The sequence below is a fragment of the Balaenoptera borealis genome (genome assembly GCF_965194805.1).
Source record: "Balaenoptera borealis genome assembly, chromosome: 1".
NCBI classification, from domain to species: Eukaryota; Metazoa; Chordata; class Mammalia; order Artiodactyla; family Balaenopteridae; genus Balaenoptera; species Balaenoptera borealis.
This window is the reverse complement of record NC_138860.1, coordinates 190,068,534-190,084,132: the sequence shown is the minus strand read 5'-3', so window position 1 is coordinate 190,084,132 and position 15,599 is coordinate 190,068,534. Positions and strand designations below refer to the sequence as shown.

Genomic DNA, 15,599 nt, shown 5'->3' with positions numbered 1-15,599 from the left:
CGCGGCTGAAATGACCGCACGCCATCTCATCCATCCGGGCACGTCCAGCTCCTAATGTAGCAGAGCCTGGCACATAGCGGACCCCCAGCCAGCGTTTGCTGAGTGAACACCTACTGCTCCCTGGGCTCCTGTCTGGGAAGAACCTACTGTTTACACTCCAGACGCTCAGGAGATGGGCGCTGCATTGAAGATGAATTCAAAGAGTTTAAACACCTGGCCTAAGACCCCCCAGGAGTAAGTGACGGAGCAGGACTCAGCCCTTACCCACCTGACCTCAGATCCCACCCCCGAGGCCAAAGCCCGTCCTGCTCCCGCCTGCAGAACGATGGCTTGGCTTATTCAGAAGCAGCAAACCCAGTTACAACCCGAAGCAGAAATACCGCCCCCCCAGGAGACTGTGATGAACACACAACAGCATAAGCTGACAAATCCAAAGCTTTCTATTGTCCCCACGTGGTGGACAGTTAAATCACCATATAGTACAACTAAATCCCAGTGCTGGAAACATCATGGAGAGATATCCTTTGCCCTTCTATTCATTCACTCATTTCTGTCCCCTTCCTACCACCATCCATTCCTGGCTTGGTGTCCCCGGGACCGGTTTCTGTTGAGCTGGAGAGGAGAGAAGCCCTCCTCGGGTGACTCGGCTGAGGCAGGCTCTCTCCGTAGAGACGGTGCCCGGGAGTGATACTGGATTCCTGCTTTGCAGATTGTTTACATCAGGAGCAGCTCTTGGAACACGCGAGAGGTGTAAGGAGAGGGTAAGGCACGTTCAAGAACCCGGAGATTAATCAAGGCACGGCAGAGCCTCCCAGAGTTTCGTCTGGACACGCTGACATTCCTTGACAGCCTCCACTTTTTTTTTTAATTTTATTGAAGTATAGTTGATTTACAATGTTGTGTTCATTTCTGCTGTACAGCAAAGTGATTCAGTTATACATACATACACATTCTTTTTTTATATTCTTTTCCATTATGGTTTATCACAGGGTATTGAATATGGTTCCCTGTGCTACACATTAGGACCTTGTTGTTTATCCATTCTATATACAATAGTTTGCACCTACCAACCACAAACTCCCAACCCTTCCCTCCCCTACCTCTCCCCCTTGGCAACCACAAGTCTGTTGTCTGTGCCTGTGAGTCTGTTTCTGTGTCGTAGATAAGTTCACTTGTGTCATATTTTAGATTCCACATATAAGTGATATCCTATGGTACGTGTCTTTCTCTGTCTGACTTACTTCGCTTAGTATGATCATCTCCAGGTCCATCCACGTTGCTGCAAATGGCGCGATTTCATTCTTTTTTATGGACAGCCTCCACTTTTAAAGGGGAGTCACCTCACTCTCATTACTCTGACGAACAAGAACGTTCAGAAGCTGGTTGCTCTCGGTTGGCGATGGGAAGAGGAAGCAGCCCCATTACCTGTGTCTGTCGGAAGCCAGGGATCGACCTGTGACTTCGGCAACACCTCGGGCTGAGACGGGCTCAGGAGGAACCATCTCCTGGTCTGGGTTCCGGCTGCCTGAGAAGAACCACTAGGATTCCCGCCAGTCACTCGCATACAATCAATAAAGGAGGAGAAATGAGCCCGTCACTGAAAGGCTGAGCATGGTTAGTTAAGGAAAGAATCTAAGGGAGAATTATGTCCATCTCAGAAAGAAAGTATAGGAACTGCACGGTACTTTGGCCTCCCAGATTATTTTTTAAAGATATCTTTTGAGAGGCTGAATGAATGATCAACCGTCTCAGCGCAAGTGAAGGGCGATTCCCCTCCACCGAGGGCGGTCTCGAAGGAGAGCACATAACTCTGAGTCAGGGCTGAGAGGCCCGGAGCTGGTCCCCAGGGCTCCGCCAGGCAGAGCCAAAAGGCTGGGACGAGAGGGGATCTGAGCGCGGCATGAGGAATTCATCACTCACAGAAAGAAACACCCAGCTCGGGCTCAAGGAAGGACTTCTTTTTTCCCAAGTCTTTCCTCAGGGCATTGTTTGCAAAGTAATGAAATAACATCTTCTTTCAGGGCTGCATATTACAGTGACAACTCAGTCAAAACCCAGAGCCCACGCGGTTGATTCAGGAATCCACGTGTAGGCCGGACAGCCACGCCGATTCCAAAGATGGTCCCCTGCTACTGGCAGCTGGCGACCTCCCGTCATATCACCCCCAAACCACGGCTGATCGGTAGAACCAGAAAAACCCAGGCAATTAGTAAAATCAGAAGAAGACCATCACCAAATTTCAGAATCACCTCTAAACAGGGCAACTTGTGTTCCTCTCTGTTCCCACAGGTATGGACGCAGAGCTTTGCTCAGATGACGAGGCCACAAAACCAGTCCCTCCTGCTTATCTAGGCCACCTTGGGAACGCTCCACGTTTCATGTAAACACGTACGTACACGTACGCACGCAGGTACACACACACGCACACGCACACACACACACGGCGAAGGGGGAGTCTCTTTAGCTAACTAAACTCTGAAGGTCAAGGACGAGAGGAAAGCACGGGGCAAGGAGGATGCCGCCGAGGGGCTCATCGGGATGGGCGTTCCTGGGGCACCACTGGCCTCTGCTGCTCGCCTTGGGCATAGCAGCTGCAGCGCCGCTCTTCCCTGAGCAATTCCGTGGCTCTGACACCAGCTCCCAGCCGAAAATGCTCTGTTCACCCACACCAGCCTTGCTGCGAGCTCCACTTCAGTAACTAAGGCTGAAGGGTGCAGACTCTTCCAGAAACTGTGAGGGCTGTGGTCCTCCCTAACACACGGCCCCGTCCCCGTGCCCCACTCAGCAGAACACAAATGATGCGGCGGCACTCGGCTCCCACAGCTCAGATCAGACCTCAGCTGTGAGCTGAAAAGGCCGGAGACCCACAGCTCCCAGGACACGGGGACACACGAGGAGCCCTCTCGGGCACGGACGCTAAACCCTGCACGAGTCCAGGAGGGGGAGCGGCAGCTCTGAAGGCTTCCTTGCAACGCGACCTCCACTCTGCAGGGCTCACAGTCACCGAGCTGGTTGGGGGACAGGGCAGGCCCCCCGCGCGTGGCCTGTCAAGGTTGTGACAGCCACTGCCAAGGGGAAAGCAAGGGGAAAGCCACGGAGGGAGGGCTCTTCTCGGGACCCCAGTGGCGGCAAAGTGCTGCCGTGCTGATTTCAGAGCATAACCATCCCCTCGACCCGGCAGCGCTTCCAAACGGAGCCTGCAGGGCCCCTCCGATGCCCGGGGTCAAAACAAGGCCCGAGAACAATCCCTGCGGTCAAGGCGGGTGTCGCTCACGGCCTCTGACCTGCCAGATTGCTCTTCAAGGCGGAGAGATGATCTACCGACCTCCAGAGGTGGATGGCGGGGACGAAACCACACCAAGGTGCTGGGAGCCAGCCTCTCCCATGGAGACTCCCCCGGAGAGGACCCTGTGTCACCGTAGTAACTGTCACCACACCGGGCTTCCCGGGGCCTGACTGTCCGCCCGAGAAAGAGAATCCAAACAGCCCGGCCCTGGAAGGCTCCCAGCAACATTGGGGCCACCACGCTCCTGCCAGGCCTTGACCGCCCCAAGTCAGAGGCGTGAAGGCGACTCACCGCCTGAGCTGGGACAGCACCCTAAGCAGCTGCCCACTGTCACTCCCCGGTTTACAACACGTGGCCTTTCTCTCCGGCCGGACTCTAAGGGGCACCTCACAGGCCGTCTGGCAGCCTGGACACCAGCCGCGGTCCTGGGCCGCAGGACACACGTACCCACGGCCTTATCTAATTTTCCTGACCTCCGGGGCGGGGGGGGGGGGGGGGGGGCGTCACCCTCTCCGTCACGTTCAGTAAGGGGACCAGTCAGGATCAATACACGCCGAGACATGGCATCCCGACTCTGGGTGACCGCCAAGTGCAGAGTCGCGACCCGGCGGCCTCACGACTGGGCCAGGACCGCCCCCTGCAGAAAAGGGCGGCTCGCTTGGTCTGGTTACGCACGGTGACCTCCCCCAGGATGGCCATGGTCACCGCCACCACCTCCATTATTCACTGTACTGTCACTTACTGGGCTTCCCTGACTCTCTACACACGGGAAGGATAAAGCCAACACAGCACCGACCCTCCCGATACCCGTGAACGTCCCCCGCAGGACCCGCTGCCTGCAGGTTCAGCTTGAAGCAGCAGCTGGTAAGAAGACCTCTGGGACGCCTCCCGCTCTTGAGGAAGAGCCCAGTGTCCCTAGGAAGGCCCTGCCCAGCCAGCCCGCCAAGCCCACCCTCGGCTGCCTCCCCACGCCTCCCTCCCCCACCCCTGGGCACGTGCAGGGCCTACCCTGCTTGCGGCACCTGCCACCCTGCTCACCCCGGGGCTGGTTCCCTCCTCATCCTGGGGCCCAGCTCGCAGAGGTCCCCCTTCACCACTGCCTGCAGCACACCTCCCTTCTTCTTCGGGGCAGCAGTTGTCGGTCTCCTCCAGGAACCTACCACACCTGCACCTGCTCCATCGCCTGCCTGGGTGTGTCGTCCCCGCAGCCTGCAAGTTGTCCAGGGTGAGAGCCACGCCAGGCCCGTCCACCCAGCATCGTCGCCCCGGCGCCCGGCACAATGGCCAGCAGACAGCAGGCGATGGAGGGATGCTTGCGAATTTGGTGCAGCTGAACGAAGATGGAAAACGCTATCTGCAGGGCGGCCAGACACAGCTACGTGGGCAAAATCATGTCACCAACTGATGCCAATGCAGCCATCCCGTCTGCAGGCAGAGGCAGGGGCTCCGGGCTCTGCTACCTTCCACCTGGGTAAGTCACTTTACTCCTAGGTCTCAAGTTGCTCATTTAAAAAAAAAAAAAAGAGGGCTTCCCTGGTGGCACAGTGGTTAAGAATCTGCCTGCCAATGCAGGGGACACAGGTTCGAGCCCTGGTCTGGGAAGATCCCACATGCCGCGGAGCGACTAAGCCCGTGAGCCACAACTACTGAGCCTGCGCATCTGGAGCCTGTGCTCCGCAACAAGAGAGGCCGCGATAGTGAGAGGCCCGCGCACCGCGAGGAAGAGTGGCCCCCGCTCGCCGCAACTAGAGAGAGCACTCGCGCAGAAACGAAGACCCAACACAGCCAAAAATAAATATAAATTAATTAATTAATTTAAAAAAAAAATATATATATATATATATAAAAAAAAAGAAGAAGAAACTAAAAAGAAAGAAAAAGAAGGGGAGAGGAAAAGTAGGGGAGCCAGATGAGATCGATAATTTCCTAACTTTAACTTTGTTCCAAAAGCTGCAAGTTTCCGTGAAGGCGACGAAACCCCCTCGTGTGTCCCTCCCACTCCCAGCTGAACCGCTCAGGGCCTGTGGCTTCCACCCAAGATTCTGTCTGGAAACAGGGGCCGGCCGCCAGGACGAGCTTTGCGAGGGCTGGGCCTGCTGCTCAGGGGCGTTCCTGGGGTCTGGGACGCGCTGGCGGCGCCCCCAGGCCCGCTGTACCCTGCACGCCCACCCCGCACACCCGTCTGCTGCCGCGCCCACCTCATTGAAGACGATCCTGGGGGGCTGCCTGCAGAGCGGCTCCACGGGCCTCGCCGAGCTCTTCCACGTCCTCCCGAAGAAGTGTCGGTAGGTCACGTCAAAGAGGGACACTCGCAGGTGGCAGCCCACCTCCGACAGCGCCTCCAGCACACCCTAGGAGACAGAGGGACGGCCCTGAAGGGTCCTCAAGGTCACGAGCCTCCCAACAAGTGCTGACGGACCATCCACGGAGAACTGGGCCACTCAGCATCCATCCCCCAGTTTAGGTCTCAGTTCCTTTCGGGGAACTACCTCTCTCCCACGGCCCGTGGTCCTGGTGAGGTTATGAGTCAAAGTACACGGCCCTCCCCTGGCCAACCAGAGGCTGGAGTCCCTGGGCCCAGACACAGACTGGAGACTCACCCAGAAGCAATGAGACACAAGAGGCCAGAGCTGCAGAGACAGACACACATGATGCCATGTGGAGCCAAGAAAGAACAAGTCCAGGTGACACCACATGAGATTCTGGATCAAGCCACACCTGAAGCTTATGCTAACTATGGGTTTGTCTTTATGTGAGTTAACAAATTACCTCAAGCTTAAGCTATTTTGCATGGTTTTTTGTGTTTTGTTTTACCATTTACATCCTGATAGAACCACAAACTAAAAACTCAACTTGCCAGAATTATTTGGGGGTGGCGCTGGGGTATGAGCAAAAGAAAAGCGGATCTTTGAGAACTGAGAAGTCATGGCCACAAATACAGACAAGGCACCAGACACTATAAAGACCAGCCCTTTCCCCAGAGCGGCACCACCTACAGTAAGGTTCTGCCTGGGCCTTTAGTGCTTTTGTGACTGGTGCAGCTGGCATTGGTGCAGCTCTTACTGTCTGCCCCGGGACCAGGAGTTCTGTTTTCCTCTCATGTGATCATTTGGTAAACATTATTTAAGCATCTATTCTGTGTATCACTGTTCTAGGCACCAGAGACACAAAAAGGAACAAAACAGACAAAATCTCCATCCTTGGGGCTCACATGAAGAACAATGAAAGTGGGTGAGGGGAGATGAGTGGGTTGGCTCTTTGAATAGGACAGCCAGGGAAGGGGCTCTGAAAGATGACGTGTGAACTGAGAACTAAGGGGGTGGGAACCAGGAGTGGACCTGCGGAGAGTGAGCCAGGAAGGAGGCGGCTCTGGGCCAAGAGAGCTGGGTGCTCAGGGACCAGCAAGAAAGCACCCTGACCATATATAACGACGTTAACTACTTTTTCTCACTTCCTGTGTTCTTAGTGCTCTGACCGCTGGGGCCTCCCTCATGGGGAGAGACTGCCCCGCCCAGGGCCAGCTAATTCCTAGTGACAGTAAATGACCTGCCTTCCAGCCCATAGCCCCACCCGCCCCCTACCTGGCTCACACTCCAGGAGACAATATCCTCCCACCCTAATCATCCCAGGCCAGAACCAGGCAACCAGGTGCGGCCCCTCCACCCCGGCAGCCACTGAAATTACTCAGACTGGCCAGTCCTAAGCGTGTGCATCTGCTGACCCGGCCTCACCCATCCCTTCCCACGAAAACCGCTATACAGGCTCTTGCCCAGGCTCTCCCCTCATCCCACTGTCTCCTAACCGACCCAGCTGCTTCCCCATGTGGCCCTGCAGGGCGTGGTGCGGCCCCTCCTCCGGGGAACCACGAGGACGAAACCATCTTTCAGTGGCAATCGTTTCCTGCTCTGCTGGTCCCACCAGAATAAAACAAAATAAAAACAAAAGCCCAGGTGTGTTTTAAAACAGAACGCCCGTAGGACTGCGCCCGTAGGACTGCGTAAGGGGCGCGGAGAAGGGGCAGGGGCCGCCCACGCAGGTCTCACAGAGCGTGATTTGAAGCCGGGTTTCTACTCCAAATTGGAGGAGAAGCCAGGGAAAGAGCCTGAGCAGAAGTGACACCACCTGATTCGAGAGTCTATGAAAATCAGTCCAGTGTGAGGTGATGGGTGTGTGAAGTTGCTGGCGGAATCCTTCCACAACCCACATGGACGCCCAATCATCACGCTGTACGTTTCAAGTACCCTACAATTTTATTTGTCAATTATATGTCAATAACGCTGGAAAAAGGAAACCACTCCAGCTCCACATGGGGACGGGAATGTGGGGAGGGGACGTGAGGAGGCTGCTGCCGTCACCCAGGCAGGCGGGGGTGGGGGGCGCCGGGGGGGCCACAGGTGGGACGAGGAGTGGGCACGTTCGGGACGTCTGTGAAAGAACTGCCCAGCGACCCTGACAACGGCCAGACTCAGGATGCGAGGGGCAGAGAGGCAGGAAGGAGAGGCTGGCGGCCGCCTGTCTGCCCAGGCCTCCCGGGTCTGGCAGGGGAGTCCCAGCCCCTAGTGAAAGATGACGGCTCGTCCCCCGTCCAGAGCAGCTGGGAGAGAGGTGGTGTCGTGTGTGAAGGTGGGGAGGATGCAACAGGTCTGGGGGGATCCCAAGCCCAGGCCCTCTCCCATCTCCCCCCTCTCTCAGCACCGCCCCACACCCCCCTCCCTCCCCGCCGCTCCTCTGCTGTAATCGCTCCTTCGCTTCCATCAGGCCCTGACCAGAGAGGCCTTCCCTGACCCCCGCCATCCAGGCCCCTGTCCTCCAACCCCACTTTCTGTTTCCTGTGTCCATCAGCTGTCCGTTTACATGCTGGTGGTCGGTCACCCCAACCTAAATGTCAGCTCCAGGAGGACGAGAGCCTGGAATATCCTCCTCCAGCTCCATCCCTGGGGCTGGGGACTAGACCATGCCTGGGGAGGTGCTCAGTGTGCACACCTGCCCAGGGGGCCAGGCCTCCCCTCACAGCTGGTACCACCCAGGGCACCACCATCGGCCCCCTCCACCTCCTCACCACTCTCTCAGGGAGGGGAGATCACCAGCCGGGACCTGGGGACTCCCAGATCTCCCCTGCAGACTTGGTCTCCTTCCCGGAACTCCACACCCTAACCACCTCCTCCACGTCTCTGCAACTCTGTACCCAATTCTACTCAGGTCTAAGTTTCTAGGTCCATCTCCCCGCGCTGGACCAAGAGCTCCATGAAGACAGAGTGTGGGGTGGTCACCCTTGTGTCCCCCGCACAGTTCCAAACACACAATAAATACCAAATTGAATTGAAATAGCCATCCCAAAGGAAAGTAATCAACGTTCATGGTAAAATTAAACTAAACCAAAAAGGTAAATGAATAGTAAGAAAAACATACCAAAATGACTAATAAAGTGCCTTGAGTTCAAAATAAGCATGTAATATTTTCAGCCAACACCTTTCACAGGGAAGTCTGCTATCATCTAAAGCTATCAATTCTCAAATTAACTAAAATTGCACATATTTGTAAGATGATCCAAATTGAACTTTCAACATGTTCCCTACTTGATCTTCTAAATGTTAGTGGCTGATTTTTGTATGTAAAACCAACTTTGTACTCCTGCAATAAACCCCATCATGTTTATATATTGCTGGATCTGATGCCCTAATATATTAAGGATTTTTGTGCTAAGATTCATGAGAGATATGCATCTGTACTTTTCTTGTCACATCCTTGCCTGGTTTAGGTATCAGCGTTATGATGGCCTCAAAAAAGCACCTGGGAAGCATTCCCTCCTCCTCTATTTTCTGAAAGAGTTGTTCTAGAATTGGTATTATTTCTTCCTTTAATAGTTTATTAAATTCAAGAGTGAAGTCATCTAAGTCTGGAAGCTTTTTAATTATGAATTCAATTTCTTTAATAAATATAGGGCTATTTAGATTTTCTATTTCTTCTGGTGTCACTTTTGGTAAGTTGTGCGTTTCAAGAAATTTGTCCATTTCATCTAAGTTATATTTATTGACACAAGTTATTCATAATATCCCTTGATTATCTTTTTAATGTCCATAGAATACATAGTGATGCTCCTTCTTTCTTTCCTAATATTGGTAATCTGTTTTTTCTCTCTTCTCGTGACCAGTCTTGCCAGGGGTTTATCAGTATTATTAATCTTTTCAAAGAACCAACTTCTAGCTTTGCTGATTTTCTCTATTATTTGCCCTTTATTGCTTTCTGCCCAGAAATTCACTACTTCCTTCTTTTATTTTCTTTGGTTTTAATTTGTTCCTTTTATCTAGATTCTTAAGGAGGAAGCAGGGGTTGTTGATTTTTATACAGGCAGACCTCGGAGACATTGAGGGTTCAGTTCCAGACGACTGCAATAAAGCGAATATCATAATAAAGGGAGTCACACGAATTTTTTGGTTTCCCAGTGCATATTAAATTATGTTTACACTATATTGTAGTCTATTAAGTGTACAATAGCATTATGTCTAAAAAACAATGTACATACCTTAATTTTGAAACAATTTATTGCTAAAAAATACCAACTATCATCTGAGCCTTCAGTGAGTCATAGTAGTAATATCAAAGATCACTGATGACAGATTACCATAACACATATAATAATAATGAAAAAGTCTGAAATATTGCAAGAATTACCAAAATGGGACACAGAGACATGAAGCGAGCAAATGCTGGAAAAATGGCACTGATAGACTTGCTCCATGCAGGGTTGTCACAAACCTTCAATTTGTAAAAAATACAATATCCGCAAAGCACAGTGAAGTAAGGCACAATAAAATGAGGTATGCCTGTACCTTTCTTCTTTTCTAAAGTAGTCATATAAAGCTATAAGTTTCCCTCAAAGGGCTGCATTAACTGCATCCCACAAATTTTGATATATTCTTACATTATTCAGTTCAAATTATTTTCTAATTTCTCTCTGAATTCTTTTTTTTTAATAAATCTATTTATTTTATTATTTTATTTTTTGGCTGCATTGGGTCTTTGTTGCTGCGCACGGTCCTTCTCTAGTTGCGGCAGCGGGGGCTACTCTTACTTGCAGTGCATGGGCATCTCATTGCGGTGGCTTCTCTTGTTGCGGAGCACGGGCTCTAGGCGCGCAGGCTTCAGTAGTTGTGACTCGTGGGCTTAGCTGCTCCGTGGCACATGGGATCTTCCTGGACCAGGGCTCGAACCCATGTCCCCTGCATTGGCAGGCAGATTCCTAACCACTGTGCCACCAGGGAAGCCCTCTCTCTGAATTCTTCTTTGACCCAAGGGTTAGTTAGCAGTGTGCTGTTTAATTTTCTACCATTTGGGGATTTTCTAGGTATCTCATTGTTATTGATTTCTAATTTAATAACATATTAGTCAGTGAACATATTCTTTGTAATTTCAATCCTTTTAAATTTCTTGAGACTTATTTTTATGACCAAGCATATTATCTATCTCCGTAAATGTTCCGCATGCACTTGAGAAGAATGTGTATTTTATTTGTTAGGTGTGTAGTGTTTTAGAGGTGACAATTCGGTCAAGGTGGTTGGTGGTGGTGTTCAGATCTTCCAAATCCTTATGATTTTTTTTGGGGGGGGGCGGTCTATTTGTTCTATCAATTATTGAGAGAGAGTGATAAGTCTCCAATTATGAAGGTGAACCTAAATGTAGTTCCCTTTAGTTCTACAAATTTTGCTTCACGGATTTGGAAGCCGTGTTACTGAGTGCCGGGCACAAAAGAGTTATCATAGCAGGCCAGTTATGCTTTGAAAGGCTGGCTTACAAGCCTGGCCCTTGGCTAGAGTCTGGGAACGTGGGGTTCCCCACCACCCTAACGAATAAGAATGGCTCCCGGTACCTAAACTGCTCGTACAGAGTGATTTATGCTGAACACCTGCTTTCCTTCTGGGACTCTGGAATCTTGGTACGTGCTAGGCAGAGGGTGTCTACACGACCAGTTCCCAAGAAGCCCTGAGGTTTTTTAGAGCCTGTGGGCACTGAGTCTCTAACGAGCTTCCTTGGTTGGCAGCATTTCACAGGTGTTGTCACAGCCTGTTGCTGAGGGAATGAAGTCTGTCCTGTGGGATTCCCATGGCAGATGACCCTGGAAGCTCACACTCGTTTCCCCCCATATGCCTTTCCCTTGGCTGATCTTACTCGGTAATTTTTCACTGAAATAAATCTTTCCTTTGAGGATGACTATGTGCTGAGTCATGTCAAGTCCTCCTCCTAGTGTATCACCGAACCTGGCAGGTGCCTCTGGGGGCTCCCGACATAGGTGCATACACATTTAGGACTGTCATGTCTTCCTGATTACCATCATCACTATGAAATGCCCCTTTATCTCTAGAAATATGCTTCGCCTTGAACTCTACTTTGTCTGATATTAGTATAGTCACAAAGCTTTCTTATGCTTAGTGTTTACACGGCCTTTTTTCCATCCTTTTCCTTTCTTACATACGGTTTGAAGACATACACTTTAGGTTTACAGTGTGATTTTTTATAAACAACTTATAATTGGGTTTTAAATGAAAACATTTAATGTGTGACTCGAGATCATGAAACCACTTGTAGGAATCATTCCACAGACATATGTGTGCATTTTTTTAAATGATGTCAGTGAAGTTACGCATTGTAGCAATGTCTGTAAAAGCAAAGCCCTGGAAGGAGTCCAACCGGTCATCAGCAAGGGCCTAATGAATGGATGACGGGTCATCCACACAGGAAAAGCTATGCTGTCTTAAGAAAGAGTCAGAAATTCTTCATGGAATGACATGAACAACCTATAACACATATTGTTAAGAATATTTTTTAAGATATAGAACAGAATATAAGCTATCATTTATGTAAAAAAAAGGAAAAATACATACAACTGTATTTATTTGTTGTATTTGCTTAGAATTTCCAGAAAGTTGTACAGAAAACAGGTTAACACTGGCTGTATCTAGGGTGGGACACTGGGTGCCTTGGGGACTTCATGGGACAATACACTTTCCCTGTGCGCCCTTGTGAATTTTGAACTATGGGAATTACCTTTTCAAAAACAAATTAAAATGAATTAATAAAGTAAAATGGGAAAATAAATAAAATCTCCTTTGCAAAATTCCTAAGAAAGAGGAAACTGCTGTCCACTATCTTGTGAGCTCCTGGAAGGCCAGGACTGCTGGAGCTGGTCTCCCTAGGTTGGAGTCCCAGCTGGCCGGCTGGAGCTCTGTCACCCTGGGCAACCAAGGTCACCTCTCTCGGGTTGCCTCCTCTTCTGTAAAACAGGGGTAATGATGCTACCTACATCTTGGGGTTGTCATGAGGACGAAGTGAACTAATACAAGTAAAGCGCTAAGAAGTAAAGTAGTAAGAGCAGTAATCACCACGGTACCTAACACAGTGGCAAGCACATAGCAGGTGCTCAATCAAAGAGTTTGAAGTGATGATGCAGGATGGATGTGAGTGATTTAATAATAGACCCAGCGCTCCGACAGCTTTGAGTGCCTGGAGAATGACCCTGCCAGCTGCAGAGGAAGAAGATACAGTCTTGCCAAGCCACATGCTCACACTGGCAGGGCTGGATCCTGCCTGTGCGCCCCCCCAGGACACTGGGCCTCCCTAGGACCATCCAATCATGTGGGTGGTCTGAGGAGGCACAGGAGCACCAGCTTCTCCAGCAGGTTCCCTGGCGGCTGGAGGGCACAGGTGGACGCAGAGCCACAGAGCAAGGGCCTGAATGTGCAAAGGCGGTGGTACCTCCCAGGCACATCCCCCAGGATGCCCAGAGCCCCGCCCCTGCTGTTCTAACTGCCAGGCCGAAAGCAGGCCACGCTGAGCCACGCACAAGGCCACCTCCTGCAAACAACGTGGCCAGGAAATAACCCAGGAAATCGAATTACCTGGGTTTTTAGATTGCTCCACTGTAGGCAAAAAGCAGCCTTTAGCCAGGGTCAAAAGTGCTGACCGAGTCGCTGAATCACAAATCCTCTTTGCTGATGGACCACTTTACCTCCGAGTACTGCCAACGCCCGGGGTGATGGGTACAGTGCAAGACTCAAATAAACATGTGAAAATCAATACCATCTCAGGTGAGAGCAGTGACAGCGTGCATTTGACAGTAAAGAACCAATTTCTTTACCTGCTTAATTAGCGGGCCATCAAGCCACTTCAGGACACACTGAAATGCCGTCGATTCCTTTAGAGGCTGGCGTGCTCTCTGTGTGTGGGGAGGGACCAGCAGGTTTTGGTCAAAGATCCTGTGCCAGTCATGCATTCTGCCGGTCTGAGGGTTGCTGGGGGCCTCTAGGACTACCTGCGGCATTCATGTTCAAATAAAGAAAAGAGTTATGAGGGCCACAGTTCTTAGAGCAGTTCTGAAAGCTTCCTACCTCCCGGGAACCCCAGGGAAACCACCACCCCTGCAACCCACACTCTGCCATCCCACCCTCTAGCCCCCAGGGCAGCAGACTGGCGCCCACGCCACCCTCCCCTGGCCAACCAGAGCACACCTATCCTGGCCTCAGTGACTGGTTTAGGGACCGGCACGTGCTTTGTCCAGCTGTGGAGGTCGAGCCCTGCACAAGGGCACCAGGCCTCGGGAACCAGGGCTGTCTTAGAGCGGCTTGGGGCGCATGACCCACTCCGAGCCAACGAGAGGTGATCTCAGCGCTTCTGCTGGTTCTGTTAGGAGAAGGAAACACTCTTCCCTGGGGCCTTCGGAGCAGAGAGGTCATCAGCCTGAAGCTGCCCAGGCCACCACAGGAGCAGCTACCTTGAGACACATACAAAAAGGCAGGCAGAGCCAGAGCAAGGCCAATGGGTCCAGATGTCATCACGAGAGCCCTGGCTCAAGGGGACCCTGAAGTCCGGCACCCAAGACAGCTGAGCTACATGCAGTCTTGCTGGTGAAGCCAGGTGGGGACAGGTTTTGAGGGCTCCGGGTGTCTTGGCGACCTGGCTCAATAAGGATGTTACCTGCCTTCCAGCAGACAGGGATCTGAACCTTCTCGAGAGACTGTCTTCAGCTGACACAAAATCTTAAGCTCTTGGCCTTGAACAGAGGCCGAATTCTGTATGCTAAAACGGCAAGCAAGAAGGCATGGGGTTTGATCTTCTAAGACAGCAGTTTTCTGAATGTGGTTCCCAAACCCCTGAGGTTGCCCAAGGTGGTCAAGGGCTCCACAGGGTCAAAGCTATTTTCATAACCTCCAGATGCCACTTGCCTCTTTCACTGGGTTGGCATTGGCACGGGTGGCGCCGAGGCAGTGGTGGGTGAAGCTGCTGGGGCCTCATTACGCCCCGAGGCAGAGGGCACCACACCCCACCAGCCATCCTGTGCTCTTCACCTCTCACGGCACAAAGTTCAACAGCTTCACCTAAGAACGTCCTTGGGGAAGCTGTGAAAACTATGGATTTTATGACGTCTTGACCCTTGAGGGTGCGTGCTTTTAACATTCTGTGATGAAACGGGAAATACACGAAAAGCATTTCTGCTGCCAGATGAAAGACAATGGTCACCCCAGGGTGAGCCGGGCGTGATAGCTGGGCTGCGGGCTGAACTAGCTTCTTCTTTCACTCAGCAACACCATTCTTACTAAAAGAACGGCTCACAGACAAACCATGGTTTTTCAGACTTGGGTGCTTTGTAGACAATCTCGCAAACGTGAACAAAATGAACCTGTCACTGCAAGGAAAACTCATCAAAAAAATTGAGCTTTCAGGCAAAATTCAGAATTGGGAAAGTCTGTACCCTCCACTGTGAGCCTGACAGCTGCATACTTCTTTAAAGACTTTCCTGACAAGATGGGTAGCGCAGGTAACGAAAGTGATCTTTTGAAATTGTGTGATTAGATGTGTCAATATTTGGAAGATCTGCCTAACTCAGAAGCGGTATTCTCTGAGTGAACAAGCATGATGGTGTAAAATTCTGCATGGATGAAAGATCCACCCAAAGTGCGAGGCAGACCAGAGGGTTTAACCTAACACTATGAAAGTTCACGAACAGGGTGTCAAACTCCGCACGCAAGACACCCTTAAGAAACAACCACTTGTGGATTTGGGTACAGCACCAAAGCAGAATATCCACAGTTCTCTAAGGGCCTACTCCCTTATCTGGGTGAGGCTGGATTTCCTTCAAATACTTCAGCCGAAATGACCCATCACAACAGAGAAGGCTGTACCAGACCAAGCAGTCCTCAGCAGTCTGTCAGCCGGATATTAAAGGGATTCACAAACAAGCAAAACAACCCCACAGTTCTTGCTCATGTTTTTGTTTCGGAAAACACAATTGGCTTTCATTAAAAAAATACATCTTTATGTT

The 15,599-nt window shown here is 51.1% G+C and overlaps 1 protein-coding gene across 5 annotated transcripts in view; it reads right to left on the bottom strand.

Annotated features, from left to right (window-relative positions):
* The window catches only part of NPHP4 (nephrocystin 4), a 127,636-nt gene extending 114,044 nt beyond the window's left edge, over positions 1-13,592 (bottom strand). For all 5 annotated transcript variants that reach the window (XM_082398689.1, XM_082398690.1, XM_082398691.1 and 2 more), the window contains exons 1-2: positions 13,419-13,592; positions 5,485-5,637 (exon numbers count right to left, since the gene is read on the bottom strand). In XM_082398689.1, the coding sequence (XP_082254815.1) occupies positions 5,485-5,637; positions 13,419-13,553 (288 nt within the window). In that variant the 5' untranslated portion in view covers positions 13,554-13,592. The remainder of the gene's footprint in view (positions 1-5,484; positions 5,638-13,418) is intronic.
* Positions 13,593-15,599: the final 2,007 nt, after the last annotated feature.